A 20,546-nucleotide genomic window follows, 5' to 3' on the forward strand; every position below is an offset into this window, starting at 1 on the left:
TCAAGTTATCTGAGTTCAACCGAAGACAATTGAGGTGATTCATATATGGGATGTTCTCTTAAAGAGGGCCCAGCGCCGGCCCTGACCAATTTGCCGCCCTATAGGCAAGATTTTAGATTTTTGTACTGTCAGTATTTTATACCTGTTGTTCACATATTCTCTTGATTTTTTATAACTATAATGATCATATAAAGGTGTGCCTTTACCTCACTGAGCTGAGGTTATCAGAGCCTCTCAGTCTTTCAGGAGAGAGCTCTCTAAAGCTCTCCCCCCGCGGCCGCTTGCACAGTAAATTCCAATGTTGATAAAAGCACACAGAAGCTGTGTACGTTTTTTGGGAGTTTGATGTATTTTAAATGAATACAAATACAAAATTAAAACCTATAATTGCACAGTAAAACCATTATTTAAAAAAAAGAACAATTTCACATAAACCTCTGGTTTTTACTGGGACTGGGGCAGTTCAACTTGATTTGGGGGGGGGGGGGGGTGCCATAGTTTATGGGCGCTGTACGCAATATATACGTAGTTCTGTTAGTATAAGATAATAATATGTACTTCGGGAAATTGTGTTGTTATGAAATTACATTTTTTTTTTTTTTTCTAACTTCTTTTTTTTCCCGGCGCCCCCTATGGGTTGATGCGCCCTTAGCATTAGCTTATACTGCCTATGCCGAGGGCCGGCCCTGAAATGTTGGGGCCCTGAATGTTGGGGCTTCCCTGTCCTGTAGTGTGTTCTCTAGGTTTTAGTGCATGTCAATGGACTGCAAAGGCTACAATCCCAAAGTTATTTATTTTTTGTAACTTTCAGACACATTTTATGCGATAGTCTAAGAGGCGGGACATCTCTGAGCAGTTGACCAATCACAACAGAGCCGACCAGCTAACCAATTAGAGCAGACTGGGCTCTGGTTTCAGACAGAGGGTGAAAAGAGGTCCAGGTATGAGAAAAATAAAGAGCTTTTTGAACACTAAAGCATGGAGACATGTCACAGAAGAGACACTACATACTGATATTAACTTTAAAATGCAGAATATGTCCTCTTGAACGGCACCACTGATAATAATAATCCTTTCTTTCACAATTGTCATATCGTAACAAAAGCGATGAGTGAAATAACGCCTTCTGCTTCAGAGATGTGTGCCAGTGCAGTTACACTCCCTGCTGATCTTCGGCTCCTTTATTTTCTCCACTCAGGCAAATGCTTGGCAGAGTGGAGACGCTGCCAAGGAGTTTCTCTGTGGGAGTCACGTGCTGGGCTGCTGGACTCAGATCTGACTGAGAGCCCATCCCTCCCCCGCCTCCCTCTCTGGATCAGTGCCAGCAGAGCAAGAAGTACCACCAAGGTTCAAGGGGTCTGACACATTGGATCAGACAATGGTTTGGTTTCTTGTGTGCAACATTCTGGATGCTTTGAAATGTTAACACACGGTCTCTTAAGAGGTTTTCTTGGTCCACGAATGAGCCAATTGTAGATTGCAAAGCATTATTTTACTCACCATAAATACAATTTCCTCTTTCATCAGACCCTATGTAATCATACACACGTAAAAAAAAGGATTCAGCATGTGGGAATGGATCATTGATTTTATTGTTTGCACTCATCTCGACATTCTGTCAGGCACAGCGAGGAAACATGGCGGGAGGTGGCCGTATCCATGGATACAGGCTGGGGATGGCTGAGAGGTTGCAGGGTTGGGGGCTGCTGCTTGTTGGCAGGGGTCCCGCTCTAATAGAGGTTCTTCTGCACGTAGGCGGCGATGTACTTGACGGCCAGCATGGTCTCCTCGCATGTGGGCTTGATCTGAGACTCGGGCAGCAGGAAGCCGTAGCGACCGGTGTCGCGCAACTCGAAGGTGTAGGAATACTTCACTCCCAGGTCGTAGGCCCAGTCGTCAGAGCCGCCGGCAGCGGGGTCTGAGGGCAGACACAGAGAAGGGGATTATTTAGAGGGATGATGATTTAGGATGTGTTTTCAAAATCTTTTTATTTGGTTGTTTGCAGACATGGCACTTTCAGCACATGAAACAAAGCACAGAACAATTTGTCTGCTAAAGGAAAGAAAAACACCCATCGCCTATCCCCATTAGGTCACAGAAACAATTATAATAATACAAATAAATAAAATAATAAATACAATAAATAACTCGCATTACAAAGTCACAGGTAGCTGGAATACAATTTGTTTTCAAAGCCCTAAATGGGCTGGCTCCGGCCTATATAGCAGAACTCCTCCGGCGCCACACCCCAGCCAGAGCCTTAAGGTCGGCTGACCAGCTGCTGCTGCTAGTGCCCAAGACCAGGCTCAAAAGCCGAGGTCACGAGCCTTCGCAGCAGCTGGCCCCAGGCTCTGGAACACTCTGCCCCTCCATGTGAGGTCGGCCCAGACCCTGGGGTTTTTTAAATCTACACTAAAGACTCACTTCTTCTCCCTGGCCTTCTAGTCAGAGCGGAGCACGACTCCTGCGTTGATTTTTATATTTGCTGTTGTAACTTATTGTCTTCTGTTTGCTATCGCAGTAAAGTGATTTTTTATTGCATGTACAGCACTTTGGCTCGGCCAAAAATCGTTTTTAAAATGTGCTATATAAATAAAACTTGATTTGATTTGATACACAGATTAGTGGTCAATATGAAACCGGAAGAAAGAGAAGTATGGGACTCTCTCTCCGCGTCAGGGTCAGAGGTAATTTATAAACAACAGTAAGGGGTTCCAGGTTAGGATGTGTTTTAATACAAATACTGCCAAACATGAAATCCTTTGTTTGATAGTTTCTCTCTCGATTGCCTTAAGAGGCCTCTCACCAGCAAGAGGTTTGTGCATCCTGAAGATGTCATAATGCATATCCTTATAGGTGAGAAATAGAATATGTTACTGATACCTAGGGCTGCTCGATTATGGCAAAAATCATAATCTCGATTATTTGGGTCGATAATTGATATCACGATTATTAAAAACGATTATCCATTTACTTTGAAAACATCTATTTATTGAAAAAAAAATGTGAACACACACACACACACACGCACGCACACACACGCACGCACACGCACACACACACACACACACACACACACACACAGACCGTGGAGGCTTTTAAAAAAGGCCTCAAAACCCATCTTGTCAGTAGATGACTAGATGAGTAGACCTTTTTACCACCCTTTTATTTTATTTTTTATTTCTATTGTTTATTGCTTTTTATTAATTCTACCGTGCTGTGTAATGTTTATTCATACTGTTCATGCTCACTGCTTGTAGCACTTCGGGATTTGAAATCAAATATGAAGTGCTTTATAAATGAAATCCATTATAATTAAACTGAAAAACCAATAAAAAAATCGTTTTATTTCGATTATGTTGTTTTCATAATCGTTGCGAGCCAAAATCGTAAGTGCGATTACAATACGATTAATCGAGCAGCGCTACGGATACCCTGTTGCCCCATGCAGCTGGCGCGTGCGCAGGACTTACAGATGGTTGCAGCAGCAGGTCCGCTGGTGTAGCGCGTCCCGTACAGACTGCGCAGAGCCGCAGAAGCTCCCTCAGCAACCTTCATCTACAACACAGAGAAGGAACAGATGTTTAAAAGATATCATCAGAAGGTTTAAAAGCTTAGATGTGAACCTAATATGTTGCTGAATAGCCTACTTTGATAAAGCTCTGAACTACTCAGACAGCGTCAGATCACATGGAACATAGTTAACTCTAATGTTAGCTAACATTAGCCACCATAAGCCTGTTTTTAAATCTCGTTTAAAGACGTATACTTGTTCTCCCGTGCTTTTGCAGACCACGTATAAGACGTCTGTGTTTCTAAATTGGGGTTTTCTATTTACTATCTTGTTGTGTTTTAAAATGTTGTGACATCATGTATGAGGGTTTTCTGTCTGTGGCTAGGATGGTGTTATTGTCTCGTGCTTTTACATTAGTTTCTTTTATCGGTTTTGTCTAAATGTATTTATGCTGCTTTTCTACATATGTATTGCACCAATCACCGGACCTGGGGGGACAGAGCCTTCTCCGTCGCTGCCCCCTCCCTCTGGAACTCACTCCCCCAACCCATCAGAGACCTGACCTCACCACCTTCAAAACACTCACCTCTTCAATCTGGCTTTTAATGTGTGATTGTGTTTGTATTATTTTACTTTAAAGGTGGGGTAGGTAAGTTTGAGAAACCGGCTCGAGATCGCTAGAATTTGAAAATACACAACCGGAGAAAATCTGCAATTTCCTCACAGAGCCCCTCCTCCAACACACACGAACGCGCACATGACCAATGAGGGCACGAGATAAGATTGTGCCCCGATGGGAGGCTGACAGGCAGGTAGCCCGTCCGGCTAAACGGATTGGTTGTACTTTTTACAGTATTACGGCTTCTACAGATGACTTTTTTTTATGGATTTGTTGTCAAATATTCATTGCTATCGGGATGTTAAGAGCATTCCATGCAATATAACAACAAGTGTATCTCGAGCCGGTTTCTGAAACTTACCTACCCCACCTTTAACTTTAACTATATATTTATTTGTTGTTCCTTCCTTTTATTTTCTCTTCACTATATCTGTAAAGCGTCTTTGAGCACCTGTAAAAGCGCTAACAAATTAAATCTATTATTATTATTATTATATAAATAAAGTTGGATTGGATTGGTTAAGCAGAAGTTACAACATGACCAAGTAAGTTAATAAATTGAGAAAAAGTACGTTTCATATCGTTTCAATTAAAGGTCCGGATTTAAGTGGATCTAATAAAGGACCAAACAACTATTAAAATACAGCTGGTATAAGAACATTACATACATGTTTTTTGCCCTGCAGCATCCACTATCCACGTCTTGATCAAAACACGCTGATATTACAGAAAATAGTCAAAAAGCGTCGGTGAGTTTGAACAGGAAATGAAACCCCCAGAGAAATGCCAAGGCAGGATATGATATATTTGGAGGAACAGATGAGTTATGACAGATCCCCGGAGTTCCTTTGTTCTGTGAAGTGTCAGAAGAAAGCTTTACATTATGAGCGATAGTGTGTGATAGTGTGAGAGCTGGAGCTGGGGTGTGAGTGTTAACTGTGAGAGCTAAAAGAGCCATGAGAACCAGGCATGTGGGGGGGAGGGGGGATTTGCAGCAGCTAAGTGTGGCCTTTAGGTGAGAGTCAGAATGTCACTTGTATCCTTGCTTAAAGAGGCCCTATTATACTTTTTGTAGTGTGTTATATCGGTTTTTGAGCATTTAAATGGTCTGCTAAGGCCCCCCCCCTCCCTAAAACGCCTCCACTGGTCTCCTTTGCTTACTTTCAGAACATAGTGACATCTCTATGTACCACGTGTGCTTCTATCGGCTAGCTCTCCAACACATTGTACGTGATAGGCTAAAGGGGCGGGACATCTCTAAGCTGAACATCAGCAGGAGAGGACTCTTTAAAGTAGAGACGCTACATACTGATATACACCTGAACATCAGCAGGAGAGGACTCTTTAAAGTAGAGACACTACATACTGATATACACCTGAACATCAGCAGGAGAGGACTCTTTAAAGTAGAGACACTACATACTGATATACACCTGAACACCAGCAGGAGAGGACTCTTTAAAGTAGAGACACTACATACTGATATACACCTGAACACCAGCAGGAGAGGACTCTTTAAAGTAGAGACACTACATACTGATATACACCTGAACATCAGCAGGAGAGGACTCTTTAAAGTAGAGACACTACATACTGATATACACCTGAACATCAGCAGGAGAGGACTCTTTAAAGTAGAGATGCTACATACTGATATACACCTGAACATCAGCAGGAGAGGACTCTTTAAAGTAGAGACACTACATACTGATATACACCTGAACACCAGCAGGAGAGGACTCTTTAAAGTAGATACACTACATACTGATATACACCTGAGCATCAACAGGAGAGGACTCTTTAAAGTAGAGACACTACATACTGATATACACCTGAACATCAGCAGGAGAGGACTCTTTAAAGTAGAGACACTACATACTGATATACACCTGAACATCAGCAGGAGAGGACTCTTTAAAGTAGAGACGCTACATACTGATATACACCTGAACACCAGCAGGAGAGGACTCTTTAAAGTAGAGACACTACATACTGATATACACCTGAACATCAGCAGGAGAGGACTCTTTAAAGTAGAGACACTACATACTGATATACACCTGAACATCAGCAGGAGAGGACTCTTTAAAGTAGAGACACTACATACTGATATACACCTGAACATCAGCAGGAGAGGACTCTTTAAAGTAGAGACACTACATACTGATATACACCTGAACATCAGCAGGAGAGGACTCTTTAAAGTAGAGACACTACATACTGATATACACCTGAACATCAGCAGGAGAGGACTCTTTAAAGTAGAGACACTACATACTGATATACACCTGAACATCAGCAGGAGAGGACTCTTTAAAGTAGAGACACTACATACTGATATACACCTGAACATCAGCAGGAGAGGACTCTTTAAAGTAGAGACACTACATACTGATATACACCTGAACATCAGCAGGAGAGGACTCTTTAAAGTAGAGACACTACATACTGATATACACCTGAACATCAGCAGGAGAGGACTCTTTAAAGTAGAGGCACTACATACTGATATACACCTGAACATCAGCAGGAGAGGACTCTTTAAAGTAGAGACACTACATACTGATATACACCTGAACATCAGCAGGAGAGGACTCTTTAAAGTAGAGACACTACATACTGATATACACCTGAACATCAGCAGGAGAGGACTCTTTAAAGTAGAGACACTACATACTGATATACACCTGAACATCAGCAGGAGAGGACTCTTTAAAGTAGAGACACTACATACTGATATACACCTGAACATCAGCAGGAGAGGACTCTTTAAAGTAGAGACACTACATACTGATATACACCTGAACATCAGCAGGAGAGGACTCTTTAAAGTAGAGACACTACATACTGATATACACCTGAACATGTACTCTTTAAGCTTTTGGAAACACCTTACATGATGTATAATAAAAATGTTATATTATATTCATATCATACAACACCTGTTGTTCTTTTGATATGATGTTTTCTTTTTAAGACCTTCCTGGAAAGGTCACAAATACATGTTTTAATGCATAATCTATTGAGTGTGTAGATGTAACATAAAGTAATATATAACTTGTTGTCAATATTAATATACATACTTTACTTTTAAAAGTGTGTCTGATCTGTATTGGACTACCGATGCACACCTTTCCTAGAGACTGTACACGCAAAGGCTGCCGCACTACAGCGATGCATGTGCCACTATCATGATGGATAATTATAGAGCCATTGCGACTGAGCAAGCATGTAAATATAGTCAACCCGTATTCAGCAGTGAAGTATTATGAAGTACAGATTGTGCGGATAAAGAGAAATAGATCCTATGAACACAGAGGAGGTTGGAAACGATGAGAATGAAGAGCGACACGGTATCCATCAGAGTAAGCCAAACAACTTCATCGATCAGCATCACTGCCATCAGCACGTGCTGCTTTTCAAATAAGCAGGACGACAGAAGCCGTTTGAGAAGTTAAAGTAGATAGAGACTCACCAGCTCGCTGTGGGTGGCAGCCAGCTCGAAGGTGTAGGCGTAGGGGAAGAGCAGCAGCTGGGAGTAGGAGTGCACCGTGATGTACGCCTTGATGACGGACTTGTTCCTGCGGATGAAGTCGGCCACGTTCTTGGCTTCGATCTCAGACTCGGCTCTGGACCCGCAGTAGGTGTCGCTGCAGGGGTTGTTGGAGGCTCCGACGGCTGTGAAAGAAATGACGTGTGGAAATGTATTCTACCAGTTCAACAATTAAACAGTTTATACATCCGAAGATGAGTAGTGGAAGACACAATTCTATGCACACACATATACACACCCATTTCCAGGGTGAAAATAAACTAATTATGTCAAACAAATACAAAAATAAATTCCTACATGTCCGTGTTCAGATAAATGCATTGTGATTTAAAAAAGGGCCCAACAAGTTGAATTTACGTGAGAAGTATTTTACAGCCTGTTGGTTAATGTCTTATGTGACTCTGATGTTGCATTATGGGAAATGTAGGATTCAAAGGTATCGAGTGTGTGGTGCTTCAATTCAAAAATATCTTGGCCTGTGGTGCTTTGATTTCGGCCATTTAAACATACATCTGTTCCACAAACACCCCTTAACCGTATGTTATGAGATATGAACTGAAGTCACACGAGTGCCCCTTTTAAGATACAGTATGTTTGCTTCACTTACTGCACCAGCCAGCATCGAAGTTCCTGTTGGGATCGGCACCAATGCAGCTGGTTCCAGATTTCCTGGAGCGAGTCTTTCTCCACATCCTGTTCTAAATTGCCCACCCGAGGACACAGATACGTTAGTTAAACACGCAGTTAACAAATTAGGGAATTACTTAAGATAAACAAGGCAGCATGATTTGGAACTTACGCTCTTGTGGGTGTAGTCGTAGCCATCGACGTTCAAGACGGGCAGGACATAGACGTCCATCTCGTTCAGCAGGCTGGTCATCTGAGAGTCACTGCCGTAGGTGGACAGAGCCTGAGTGGAACACATATATGCTGTTATCCAAGATCCAAAAGCTTTATTGACATGTTCACAATAGCCACACCCTCGATGATAACAATAAAGACATGAAAGACATCCTATTACACTGTTTTTCATCAATATATTATAGGTCTGAGATATATACAGAACCTGTCTCTGATTGGCTAATGGTTACACAAGACAACACATCGTTATGACATCATAAAGTGACCAAAATCTGATCAGCTCATTTTCAGACAGGTTTTTATAGAAATGGATCAAAAAGAGAGAGAATCTTTGTTCCTGAAACTTTCAGAGTCTCTTTCCACAGAGGGGACACATGTTGATGTAGAAGAGACATGAAGAAGAGGGGACACATGTTGATGTAGAGGAGACATGAAGAAGAGGGGACACATGTTGATGTAGAGGAGACATGAAGAAGAGGGGACACATGTTGATGTAGAGGAGACATGAAGAAGAGGGGACACATGTTGATGTAGAAGAGACATGAAGAAGAGGGGACACATGTTGATGTAGAAGAGACATGAATAAGTGGATTAGAAAGTAGTACAAGTGACACAATAGTGCGTCCAGGTGTCCTCCTTACCTCCTTGACGAACCACTGGCAGAAAGCAGGAGAGATCCACTCTCTAGCGTGGATACCACAATCCATGAAGATAGCGGGCTTGACGGAGCTGGACTTCTTACCGAGCTGTTGGTGTTAAAAGGAATGGTACAATATGTGTTAGACATGTTCGAACACAAAGGAAATGTGGTTCTGTAAAATAGCCTCTTTTGACATGGTATTTATTTGTAGGCATTGAATTTGAAATGCTATCAAGCTTGATACATCCCTAAGCTTTATAATATACGAATACAACTCATATCTTGGCACACTACATTCAGGCTTATCTTATATAGCAGACAAGTCCTGAAATACCTTGAGGAGGGTCATGGGGCGTCCCTCGTAGCTGTTTCCAATCGTCTGCTTGCTGATCAGATCAGCGTTGGAGGAGGCCATGGAGTGGATCCAGGACTGGACCTGAAATCAAAAGAGGAAGCAAATGAGAACAGGAAGTCTAGTTGTGGTGGAGATTGGGACGGTTAATCCTTTTGTCCTCGTACTTTGTCAAAGCTGTTGTACTTGGTGTAGCTGTGGGTTCTGGGAGAAGGTCTGTTGTCGATCTGGCCTTCAATAGCGGACTGAAGATCCTCAATCAGGACCCTACAAATAAAACGTGTTTAACCTATTATACAAAACCCACGTCTCTTCTACATCAACATGTGTCCCCTCTTCTCCACGTCTCTTCTACATCAACATGTGTCCCCTCTTCTCCACGTCTCTTCTACATCAACATGTGTCCCCTCTTCTCCACGTCTCTTCTACATCAACATGTGTCCCCTACCTGTAATATACTGATGAAAAACAGTATAATAGGGGACCTTTAAAACATGTGTCCAATGGAAATCAGACATGAATGTATTTTGCATCTCTATCCGGTGACCTACTCGTGCTCCATGTCGTTCTGGTGCAGGATGGTGGACACGATGTCCAGGTACATGGCAGGAACGTGGATGTCCACATCGATGTCGATGGTCACCAGCTCGGCGCTCTCAGGCCTCCAGAAGTCAACCTGCAGATGGCGCCAAAGTCAAACACTTGAGTATGTTGAGATATTCAGATGAAAGATCCAACAGTCAGTCTTTCTTTTGACCAACTGTGATAAATTGAAAGACATTCTGATTGTAAAGGGACATTAAAGGCAGACAGTATTTGATTTAAGTGGAATCGACGCAAAAATAGGTCCACTTTAGCCTCTTGCGCCATTATAAAACCAATTAAACCCCTGTAGTGTGTAAAGATAGTGGTGTAAGGTGAGAGGAAGTGAGAGGAAGTGCACCTCGATGCTGTTAGCCAGGTCCTTAATGAGGGTCACGTGTTCGTCAAGCACGGGCTTCAGACGGAAGACTTTCTCTCTGCAGATCAAACAGGGAGAGAAATAAATACATAGATGTGATTCACTTCACTGGGCAGTCTCTTTACGACACTGTACCTGTCGAAACTAAAAGGTAAGGCCTTCCAAAAGAATGAACGAGGTCGTTGGTAAGTGGTTTATTAACTGGCACTTTGAGGGTGAATATTTTCACATAATCACTTTCTATTTTCAAAAAGTTTCACTAAATGGTTTGTGTTGAATTGCTCCAGCGTGAAGCTACAGTAGTCCAAGGGTTTCTGGGAGGCCTTAAAGCACTTTAAGGGTTACTTGTTTAAACAAAACTGCTCAAGTGTCTTTGGGTGAAATGCATATGTCATTTAGCGTGAGGAAAACGTTCTTAATATAAAAAATCTAATGTTTTACAAATGGCCAAAAAACTGAAATTTGCACTTTCAAAAATAATTGAGTCTATATACTTTGTTGAGATTCGCTAAAATCCTCTTATAAAACAGGATGACAGTATGCCATCGTGATGACTGGAAAGGCATATAAGCCTTTTACAGCAATAGTGTAACACACAACTGACATAAAGTATATTCTGTCTTTAAAAAACCCTAGCGATTTACCCCTCGAAGCGAGTGTTGTCAGCCAAGGCAAAAGCCACCAATCCGAGAAGCAGGAGGACCTTCATGTTGTCAGTGAAGTTGAACCGGTCGCTTCACAGCCCTTTATATCCCCGACCTGCCGCCAGTCCACCAATCCCCATCTGTGATGAAGCCAAGGTCGCACGTCCACCCCACAACAAGCCACCTGCTGCTGTTAGGAGCTACGTGGAGGAACGAGGGCCCCTGCAGTCAATCATTAATAGGTGCTGACTAGGGGGTTACTTGAATTGAATTCCTAAATACTTAGTTAAGAAATAAAAAACAACAACTGTGGATTTATTTCATTTTATTCATATATTCACAAACTGTACACTCAACATGTTTAAATACCACAAAGACAACCACCAAAATAAATTGACAATGACCACACTGCCTGGAATGTTTGTGTTTTTATACAGCATGTTTCTCCCAAGCTAGACCACATCTCAGCAAACACGTAGTTATCATAATCATTATGTAATCAAACATCACATGTGTGTACACCAATGGTTCCATACACAGCGACCGGCAGAGTCTGCAAGGTGGGTATTCTTTCTAAGCTTTTGCGTCTTCGCTGAGCTCTTGAACGATGCTCCGACGTGTGAACCTGCCGAGCACACAGACACTAAAATATGTTAGGCGGCAAAATGTTGCAGTGCATGAATATCTTATATAAATAACGGGACAAGCCATCTGTAATTATGTATAGTCTTTTCTAGCCTTCGTAGAGTGAATGCCTGGGTTTCTGTGTCATGTGTTTTACAGGCTTGTAGAGAAGCGTTTGAGTGTTGTGTGACATGTGACGAGGAGTAAATGTCTTGCAGAGGGACATGGATACAACATTTAAAGCATTCTGCGTGGTTCAGTGCTTTTGAGTACAGTTGGGGTCGGAGAAGTATGGGACGTCTCCATCCCCGGCCCCTTAACCACAGACCGGAAGAGCGAACTTGAGCCCACTTTCTTTTCTTTCTGTCACTTAACGTCAGAGGAGGACTTGCTCTTGGACGTGAGGCTCAGTGCTTCGGAGGCCCGGAAAGAGAGGGCGCTCATCTTGGAGCTGATGCTGGGGTGCTGCCCGGTGGAGACGCTGGGCGAGCAGCGCAGCAGACGCAGTAAGTTTTTGCGGAAGTTGCGCCCGACAAAGCCGTACACCATGGGGTTAACGCAGCTGTTGAAGAAGGCGATGCAGACGGTGAAGGGGATGGCGGTGTCGATGATCTCCAGGATGGTGCAGTTCTCCACCAGGGCCAGCTGGCTGATTACCTGCATCAAGTGAAACACCTGATGGGGCATCCAGCACAGGAAGAAGGCCAGGACAGCGGCAGCGAGCATGCGCAGTACCTCGTCGTCGCGGGAACGGGAGCTCTTCTGGATGTGTCTCGCCCCCACCAGCGCCCGGCCAATGAGGCAGTAACACGTGATGATGATGATGAAGGGCACCAGGAAGCCCAGCAGGCTCTTCGTCAGGCTGATGGCCAGCAGGGCCTCTTGTATACTCAAGGACCTTTCCGTAGGATGCAGAATGCCACACACTTTGCTGTGGTTTGTGATGTCGTGGACATCCCTGGTCAGCGCCGTGGGAACACTGAGCAGAAAGGCAACGAGCCAGATCACCACACAGGTGATGCGAGCGTACACTACGGTGCGCAGCATGCGTGATCGCATCGGGTGGACGATGGCGAGGTAGCGGTCGATGCTGAGCGCCGTGAGGATGAAGATGCTGGTGTAGAGGTTAAAGGTCGCCAGCCCGGCACTGGCCTTGCACAGGAATCCCCCAAAGGGCCAGTTGTAGCCTGTGGCGGTGTAGGTGGCCCACATGGGCAGTGTGATGAGGAACATGAGGTCAGAAATTGCGAGATTGAGCACCAATATGTTGGCCACCGTCTTGAGCTTCATGTAGGAGTAGATCACAGCCACGACCATACTGTTCCCCACGATGCCGATGACAAAGTTACAGCCGTAGACGATGGGTATCAGGGTGAAGATGAATGTATGGATTCCAGACATGCCGCATGTCAGATCTATCCCTGCTGTTATATTCTTCATTTTCCCTTTTTAGTGCCAGATCCTGGGACTTTTTAAATAGAGGGGCCCTGACGGCAGGGGGCGTCCGTGGTGACTGATACAGGCCTTGGGCGAGGGCCTCAGCGAGTCCTATAAAAGAAAAACACAAAAATGTCACAGGCAGTCTATTGGAAGAGCCGTCATTACAGCTGGCATGCTCCATAAACGCTAATCCACACGAGCACCAATGAAAGTGCTCGCCCTACACCAGCTCATTAAAGACCTGCACATTAAAGCCATCCTGACGCTTTATGTTATTTCTGTAAAATAAGGAGCCATGAAAAACAGATGTTGTATGTTATTCAATATTCCAAATATGCCATTAATCTGCATTCTGCCCTCCTTTAAACTGTCTCCGGGCTAATGAACGGTAACACAGTAAAACAGTACAGTGTTTATGAAATGGCCCGTCCATCTGGGTGGACCGTCAGACCCGGAAGGAGAACGTTTATGCCTCGTGTTACGACCTGTGTTAATGAAGAGTGCATGGCAGAGTGCGAGCTTGGATACCAGCGCCATTAAAACACTGAGGTACTAAGAGGGGGCTGCAGTCACTGTAAAAGACATGTCATGTTTCAAACCCTCGGTGTGCGGAGATACATTGTACGCAGCATGAGAAATTCTAATCAGCACACACCTAAACAAACAGGACAGCAGGGATTCGGCTCTGTGGAAACTTTGCTCTGTGAGAAAATCAAACCTGCGTGCTGGGGAGACATGTGCCTCGGGGCTAGTTTTTGCTTCATTCGTACCAGCAGAATGTGAAACGGGAATAAAAACAAATCGGCTTAGTGAGTGTCATTAGTGGCCTGATGAAGTAATATTAGCATAATCCTCGTATTCTATGACTATAGCTGCACAATTATGTTACTAATTACATGTTTGTGGTGGCATTAAAACCACACAGATGCTTGGGGGGAAACTGAGAGCCCAAACGCATAAAAATACAGATAGAAAAACATATTTTTAGAATACAAAACATTTTTTATATAATACAGATGAGAATTCTCACAATAAATGTGGAAATCCTCAGATTAGGAATTTCACTTTTAAAAAAAAAACCTGAAGTCTTGCCACAAGATGGCATTCAAGCTTCAAGGTCTTTCCTCTCAATTGACACATCATGTTGGAAATTATAAAACATATTTGAAAAAACATGCCATCCAGTTGCTGCTGTTTCTGTTACAGATCCAGCACTAATATTTGAACGCACTTTATAAATCCTTCCTTATCTGCACTCATATTGCCCTAAGGCTGGCGTTAAGACGGTCCTGAGGCCGGCGTTAAGACGGTCTTGAGGCCGGCGTTAAGACGGTCTTGCGGCCGGCCTTAAGACGGTCTTGAGGCCGGCGTTAAGACGGTCTTGAGGCTGGCGTTAAGACGGTCTTGAGGCCGGCGTTAAGACGGTCTTGAGGCCGGCGTTAAGACGGTCTTGAGGCTGGCGTTAAGACGGTCTTGAGGCCGGCGTTAAGACGGTCTTGAGGCCGGCCTTAAGACGGTCTTGAGGCCGGCGTTAAGACGGTCTTGAGGCCGGCGTTAAGACGGTCTTGAGGCCGGCGTTAAGACGGTCTTGCGGCTGGCCTTAAGACGGTCTTGAGGCCGGCGTTAAGACGGTCTTGAGGCCGGCGTTAAGACGGTCCTGAGGCCGGCGTTAAGACGGTCTTGAGGCCGGCGTTAAGACGGTCCTGAGGCCGGCGTTAAGACGGTCCTGAGGCCGGCGTTAAGACGGTCTTGAGGCCGGCGTTAAGACGGTCTTGAGGCCGGCGTTAAGACGGTCTTGAGGCCGGCGTTAAGACGGTCCTGAGGCCGGCGTTAAGACGGTCCTGAGGCCGGCGTTAAGACGGTCTTGAGACCGGCGTTAAGACGGTCCTGAGGCCGGCGTTAAGACGGTCCTGAGGCCGGCGTTAAGACGGTCTTCAGGCCGGCGTTAAGACGGTCTTGAGGCCGGCGTTAAGACGGTCTTCAGGCCGGCGTTAAGACGGTCTTGAGGCCGGCGTTAAGACGGTCTTGAGGCCGGCGTCAAGACGGTCTTGAGGCCGGTGTTAAGACGGTCTTGAGGCCGGCCTTAAGACCGGCCTTAAGACCGTCTTGAGGCCGGCGTTAAGACGGTCTTGAGACCAGAGAAGTATTTTATCTCTCCGTCCGAGATCTCCTCATTTTCCAGCAGGATTCAGAGGGATGAAGTCTCTGAAAACCCCTGCGTGAACTAAAGTAACCACCCTATCGTTTGCAGATGTGGGGATTGTGAGTTTGGAAGACGTGTAAGAGCCAAGGGCAACAGAGTAATATAAATATCTGTGCGTAGACGTAGGTAAAGCAGTCATTGCACACTATACTGTACATGTGTTTTCATGTGACAACTCTGCAGTAAAGAGTTTTAAATCTTGTTTTCAAATGGGAACCACATGCCTTTTACCATAACTGGACAGGCTGGCATGTTAAACGGCAGTATTTTTCCATGATGGCGAGGGGACGTGTGCGGGGAGTGTATATAAACAAGGCTGAAAGTTATTGCGGCCTATATATGTAAGTGAGCCCCGGTCATAAAGGTGAGGTGGCACGGACAGAAGGTGAGTCGGACGCAGGTGATTTAGTGAGCTACAGCCCCGGGAGTAAGATGGCACATTACTGAATGACAGCCATAAACCCCGGGTGACTGCGGACAGGAAGGTAAACAGCTACTTCACAAGGTGCAAGCTGCATCCTCCCACAAGACAATGGACTGTTTGCAAACACATCGCACAATAACATCTGGGGACAATTCTGGCTCCTCTATGAATACTACGTTAGCGACATTCTATTTCTAATCCTATCTCTGGGTATTTCAACGCAACCCCTTTTCTGGAATCATGGGAATTTCTTTAAAAGCTTAAACCGCAGCAGAGTTGAGAGTTGCGTCCCCATCTACAGAGCTATCTGAGGAATGAGCACCACCATCTGGCTGCCCGCAGAGAGAGCCACTAAAGTGTCTTCTTGCTGGAGTTAATGATTTATCTCAACCCATTATGAAGGGAGGTTCATTTTAATGGGTACACATCACCTCTGCCACCCACCTTGTGATCATCCTCTCGTTTCAGGAGTGATAAACGCTTTATGTGCGCCTGCTTAATATCCAGTCTCTTTAGGTTCAGGTTCTTTATTTGTACCCGTATGTGGATTTAGTTTGCAGATAAATCCATCCTGACTCTAAAAACAAAAACATCTCTAATAAAAGTACGTCCTACTCCGTCTTTGAATAAGTTGAGGAATATCAGTTTAATTCCTAGCTGCCCACAAGTGGCAATCTAAGACTAATGTGCAGTTGTACTTCATGTATAGAGTGATACTATGGGTTTAGTGCATCTTGGCCTCTTCCAACTCACGTCCTCCTCAGTCTCATCTAACGGCGTCTCACTTCAGATGAAGAGTTTTTAAAGTAGGCAACTTGACAAAGAGCAAACGCTCTGTAAGCAACTCTTACATTTGATCGTGCCGGGTGAAATTGCATCAATCAAACAAACTTGACGTTTTTTTAAACAAATATGTTCAGAGGAAAGCATAACATTGTGATTAAGCATGTGTGTGTGTGTGTGTGTGTGTGTGTGTGTGTGTGTGTGTGTGTGTGTGTGTGTGTGTGTGTGTGTGTGTGTGTGTGTGTGTGTGTGTGTGTGTGTGTGTGTGTGTGTGTGTGTGTGTGTGTGTGTGTGTGACCATGGTCTAAATGAGGACTTATTCTTCCCGGAGACGGGCTAATGGAAGCATTGGCATCAGTAACCATGTCTGTATTTATCCGTTTACAAAACCGCGCTTTGATGTGCCTTCCACAATTAAACAGCACGACCTTTAACCTAACTGCACTGTATTTTAGGAAACACACTGCCGGCGTTGACATGAAACCACAAATGATAAATCCTTTAATCTCCAGTTTATTTTCAATCATGGAGATAGTTTGTTCTCTACAACTTGAGGTCATATTAAATAACATGTTTACTGCCTCTCAAGAGGACCATGTATCTCGAACTTAAGTGGGTCAAGTAAGAACCTATACAAAGCCTATGGTTTAAGACCCTGATGTTGAGCCACTCCTTTCCTAGCATCCATTCTGCAGTCTATTTCTTCTTCTATGGTTAGCCCCAAGACTGTTTTTCTTCCCCTGCTTTTCCACCATCTCCTCATTTCCCTCTCTACCTCCAGATGACATTCTTCATGAAGCGAGCAAGCAGCTACTGTTGATCAGGAAGTCCTCTATGGGGAAATGAGACAAAGTAAACTTCACCAAGGACTCCATCCTTCTCTTTCGAATAGTCTTAAAAACATGAACTTCTGGACGTTTCTCCCAGTCACAGTGCTGCAGGATTTGTTTAAAAGGCTCTGCACACACAGGACTTTCACATGAACAAGTTGGACAAACATGTGGCACAGATGAAGCCAGGGAAAAAATAGAATTGACTTTTTGTTCCATGCATTTGTTCGTGTGCGGATTTCTGAGGTTATATCAGCAATTCTCAACAAAAGGGCTATTTTAACACTGAATATAGGAAACCCCTCAAATCTGAGAGAGAAGCTACAACACAAAGTCACATTTTAAGAGTTTAAAGACTTAAACATGTGTTTAAAAAGTTGTTAAAACATCTTCCTGAGGGAGAGGTAATGTGAGCTCTTACCTGTGGTGCTGAATCAGGAAGCTGTCGATGCTTTCGGAGCGGGACAGACGCAGAGATAGAGAGACCACCGCGGTGTGCCAGAGGCTGCCTCTGATTTAACTGGTGGAGCGAGACGAGCAGGAATACCATCTGACACACAAACACACTCACACCCCCCCACTCTCTCTCTCTCACACACACACTGCAATGATGAATGAATGACATCGTCAGATTGTCCTAGCCCATCTCTCCGTGCGCACACACAAACACACACACAAGATGTTACACAATACCACCCCTCCTCCTCTTTACTCCCCGAGCACCACCCTCTCTCCTTAATGTCTGCTTTTAATCACTCGCTCTATCTTTCATATGATATTATCTGACAGGTAGAGCTGATTAAAGTGCCAAATCTGGGGACTGTTGCATAATCTTTCGAGGGCGTTTAATTTCGCATTACCGTTTAATTAACCACGCAGCACTTTGGTTAAACTTTAATATCTCAACCACCTCCCTTCTTCTTCTGCTCTTCTCATCCCTCGTCTGTTGTCCTTTGCACAGCAGGAAAGGGCTTTTGATTGTGATTAGACCTGTCGCTGACACGCTGTATTAATAGCCGCCACAAGTTGGCCCTTGGCCTGGGAGTATCAGGGGCTTGGAGAGAGGGGAGATTGGCGCGGTGGAGCCGGACAGTTGAAAACATTTTCGAATCAGATTTAGTTGTTTATCAAAATGTTGTTGCGTTGGATGTATTGTTGTGAAGGTATATCACGGTGATCCAGCTCCACTAGTCAAGCTGGCATTGTTTCAGTGTGAGGGAGGATCAACTGTTGGTAAAACTGTACTCCAAAGAGAAAGAGGTGCGATAAAAGACTTTGATTGGTGTGAAAGGGAGGAATTTGAAGCCTGACATTGTGCAATAGATTTCTATTTTTAGCAACATCCATCACGCACTCCTTGGCGCTAAAGATATATCTTTCTCACCATTCTTCTGTTTGCCACGGTGTTGACAGGTGTTGAGAAGTGGGTCGCATCCTCACCTCTCCGCCTCATGGATCGTGATGGATGAGTCGGTGTGGCCGTCTTCTCTAAATCCCCCTCAGTTTCTGTGTCCACAGTGTTGACGGTAAAGAAAGCCATGACCTGTTACAGAAGACAAACAAGGAAAGAAAGGAAAACTAAACACTTAGTGATGAGTAGGGATCCTGTTTGGTGGCTTTCACCCACTCAGGTGTCACGCAGTCATTTCACCCACATTTACTGAGCTGAATATCGGTCACACGGGGTCAAAAGGAACAACGTGGAAAACATTTCTGAAAATACATGACGTGAAAATGTTCTTATGTTTTTATTCTAGTAAAGGTAGGTGTATTCGGACCATCTTAATTTGGGTATCACTGTTCATTGGTTACACAGTATTTCACAAGCACACAATCTTTTATACCGAGTGTTTCTCAAACTTTTTCATACCAAGGACACTTAACCAATAAAAAAACACTCGCGGACCACCTAACTCCACAAATATCCCAAAACACATCGTTTTTCTAGAACAGATTATAAATCGCCTGGAAATGGTACAAACAAGTGGAAACATGTGTGACGAATGTGTTGCCCTGGGCTTTATCATGCAATAGAAAGTGAAACGTAAGCTTGTTCCATTGCGGAGATATTCCCGCGAGAGTGCGGAAAACTTAAAAGTATTTATTTATTTCAAATGTGAAATGTTACCAATATACTCACGGACCACTAGGGGGTGCTCGCGGACCACACTTTGAGAAGCACTGTTTTATACTATGCTATTAGCAACTAGGGCTGCACGATTTTGGGGAAAATTTAATTGCGATTTTTCTGACAAATATTGCGATTCCATTTGCGATATTTGTTTTTAAGCGACCCAACGGAAGTTTATTGTAAAATGCGGCCATAACTCCGGCTAGGAAGGTCGTATCAACGTGCTCCCGTCTCTAGCACCCCGCAGCCCGAGCTACGAGTGAAACAACTAAACTTACATGAAACTTCCGTTGGGTTGCTTTAAAGTCGAGCTTCAGTTTCAGATTCACCCTGTGATAGAAACACGTGATGGAGCATTGCTAACCTGACTCAGGTGGTTCACCAAAGCATCTAAAGCTCCACTGGAAGCCATTTGGAAAGGGCAGGCACTTTCAAGAGCACTTGGCAGGTGATTGGATCAATCTGTCTATCACCTTCTATCATGGGCCACTTCCGATTGAATCGTTCAGCCCTATTAGCAACACGTTTCAAGATTAGCACAATTAGCTGATTGGAGTGCATGCAGTCACACTCTGGTAAGCATGGTAACTCAGGAGCTAGAAAACCTGCCTATGTGTTTCCGATGAGCAACAAAAACAACAAAGAGGAAGTCGTGTAAAGAAAAAGGACGGTGTGTTCGTTATGCTCCACCATTGTAGGTCAAGGAAATACATTTGACTGCAAATATTAGGATCACCCTTTTTAAATACGCACAAACATGCAATATTCCTGCACCCGGGAGCATTTGGCGCAGGATAGCAGTGGAAGCTAACCAGTCTACACTCGGGACTTGAACCAGCGACCCTTCGGTTCCCAAGCCGAGTCCCGGACAAAAACACAAAGTCCAACTTCTTATACCCGCTAATTATTATTTATTTATAAGTTGCCAGTGAGCCAAATGCTACCTCCATTCCCCAGCAAGATGATT

General features: G+C 44.2%; 2 protein-coding genes across 2 annotated transcripts; both read right to left on the reverse strand.

Moving 5' to 3' along the window:
- Positions 1–1,568: 1,568 nt before the first annotated feature.
- cpb1 (carboxypeptidase B1 (tissue)) lies at positions 1,569–11,266 on the reverse strand. The gene is made up of 11 exons (XM_034108874.1): positions 11,145–11,266; positions 10,483–10,558; positions 10,091–10,215; positions 9,707–9,806; positions 9,522–9,623; positions 9,189–9,293; positions 8,486–8,596; positions 8,294–8,384; positions 7,609–7,811; positions 3,474–3,558; positions 1,569–1,918 (listed from the first exon to the last, which is right to left on the reverse strand). The coding sequence occupies exons 1-11, from the start codon at positions 11,207–11,209 to the stop codon at positions 1,731–1,733; spliced, it is 1,251 nt and encodes a 416-aa protein (XP_033964765.1). The 5' UTR covers positions 11,210–11,266; the 3' UTR covers positions 1,569–1,730.
- Positions 11,267–11,454: 188 nt separating this feature from the next.
- agtr1b (angiotensin II receptor, type 1b) lies at positions 11,455–18,100 on the reverse strand. Its single transcript, XM_034108660.2, has 2 exons — positions 17,870–18,100; positions 11,455–13,316 (listed from the first exon to the last, which is right to left on the reverse strand). Exon 2 carries the CDS (start codon positions 13,206–13,208, stop codon positions 12,135–12,137), a length of 1,074 nt encoding a protein of 357 aa, XP_033964551.1. The 5' UTR covers positions 13,209–13,316; positions 17,870–18,100; the 3' UTR covers positions 11,455–12,134.
- Between the last annotated feature and the right edge of the window lie 2,446 nt (positions 18,101–20,546).

Source organism: Pseudochaenichthys georgianus, chromosome 20 (assembly GCF_902827115.2).
Source record: "Pseudochaenichthys georgianus chromosome 20, fPseGeo1.2, whole genome shotgun sequence".
NCBI classification, from domain to species: Eukaryota; Metazoa; Chordata; class Actinopteri; order Perciformes; family Channichthyidae; genus Pseudochaenichthys; species Pseudochaenichthys georgianus.

Bases quoted from the DNA above. Each gene is read 5' to 3' on its own strand.
- cpb1 (XM_034108874.1), bottom strand. From the start codon at position 11,209: ATGAAGGTCCTCCTGCTTCTCGGATTGGTGGCTTTTGCCTTGGCTGAC. The intron at 10,216-10,482 runs GTGCACTTCCTC...CGCCATCTGCAG, and splicing joins ACCTGGCTAACAGCATCGAG to GTTGACTTCTGGAGGCCTGA. The intron at 8,597-9,188 runs GTAAGGAGGACA...TGTTCCACTCAG, and splicing joins GCCAGTGGTTCGTCAAGGAG to GCTCTGTCCACCTACGGCAG.
- agtr1b (XM_034108660.2), bottom strand. From the start codon at position 13,208: ATGAAGAATATAACAGCAGGGATAGATCTGACATGCGGCATGTCTGGA.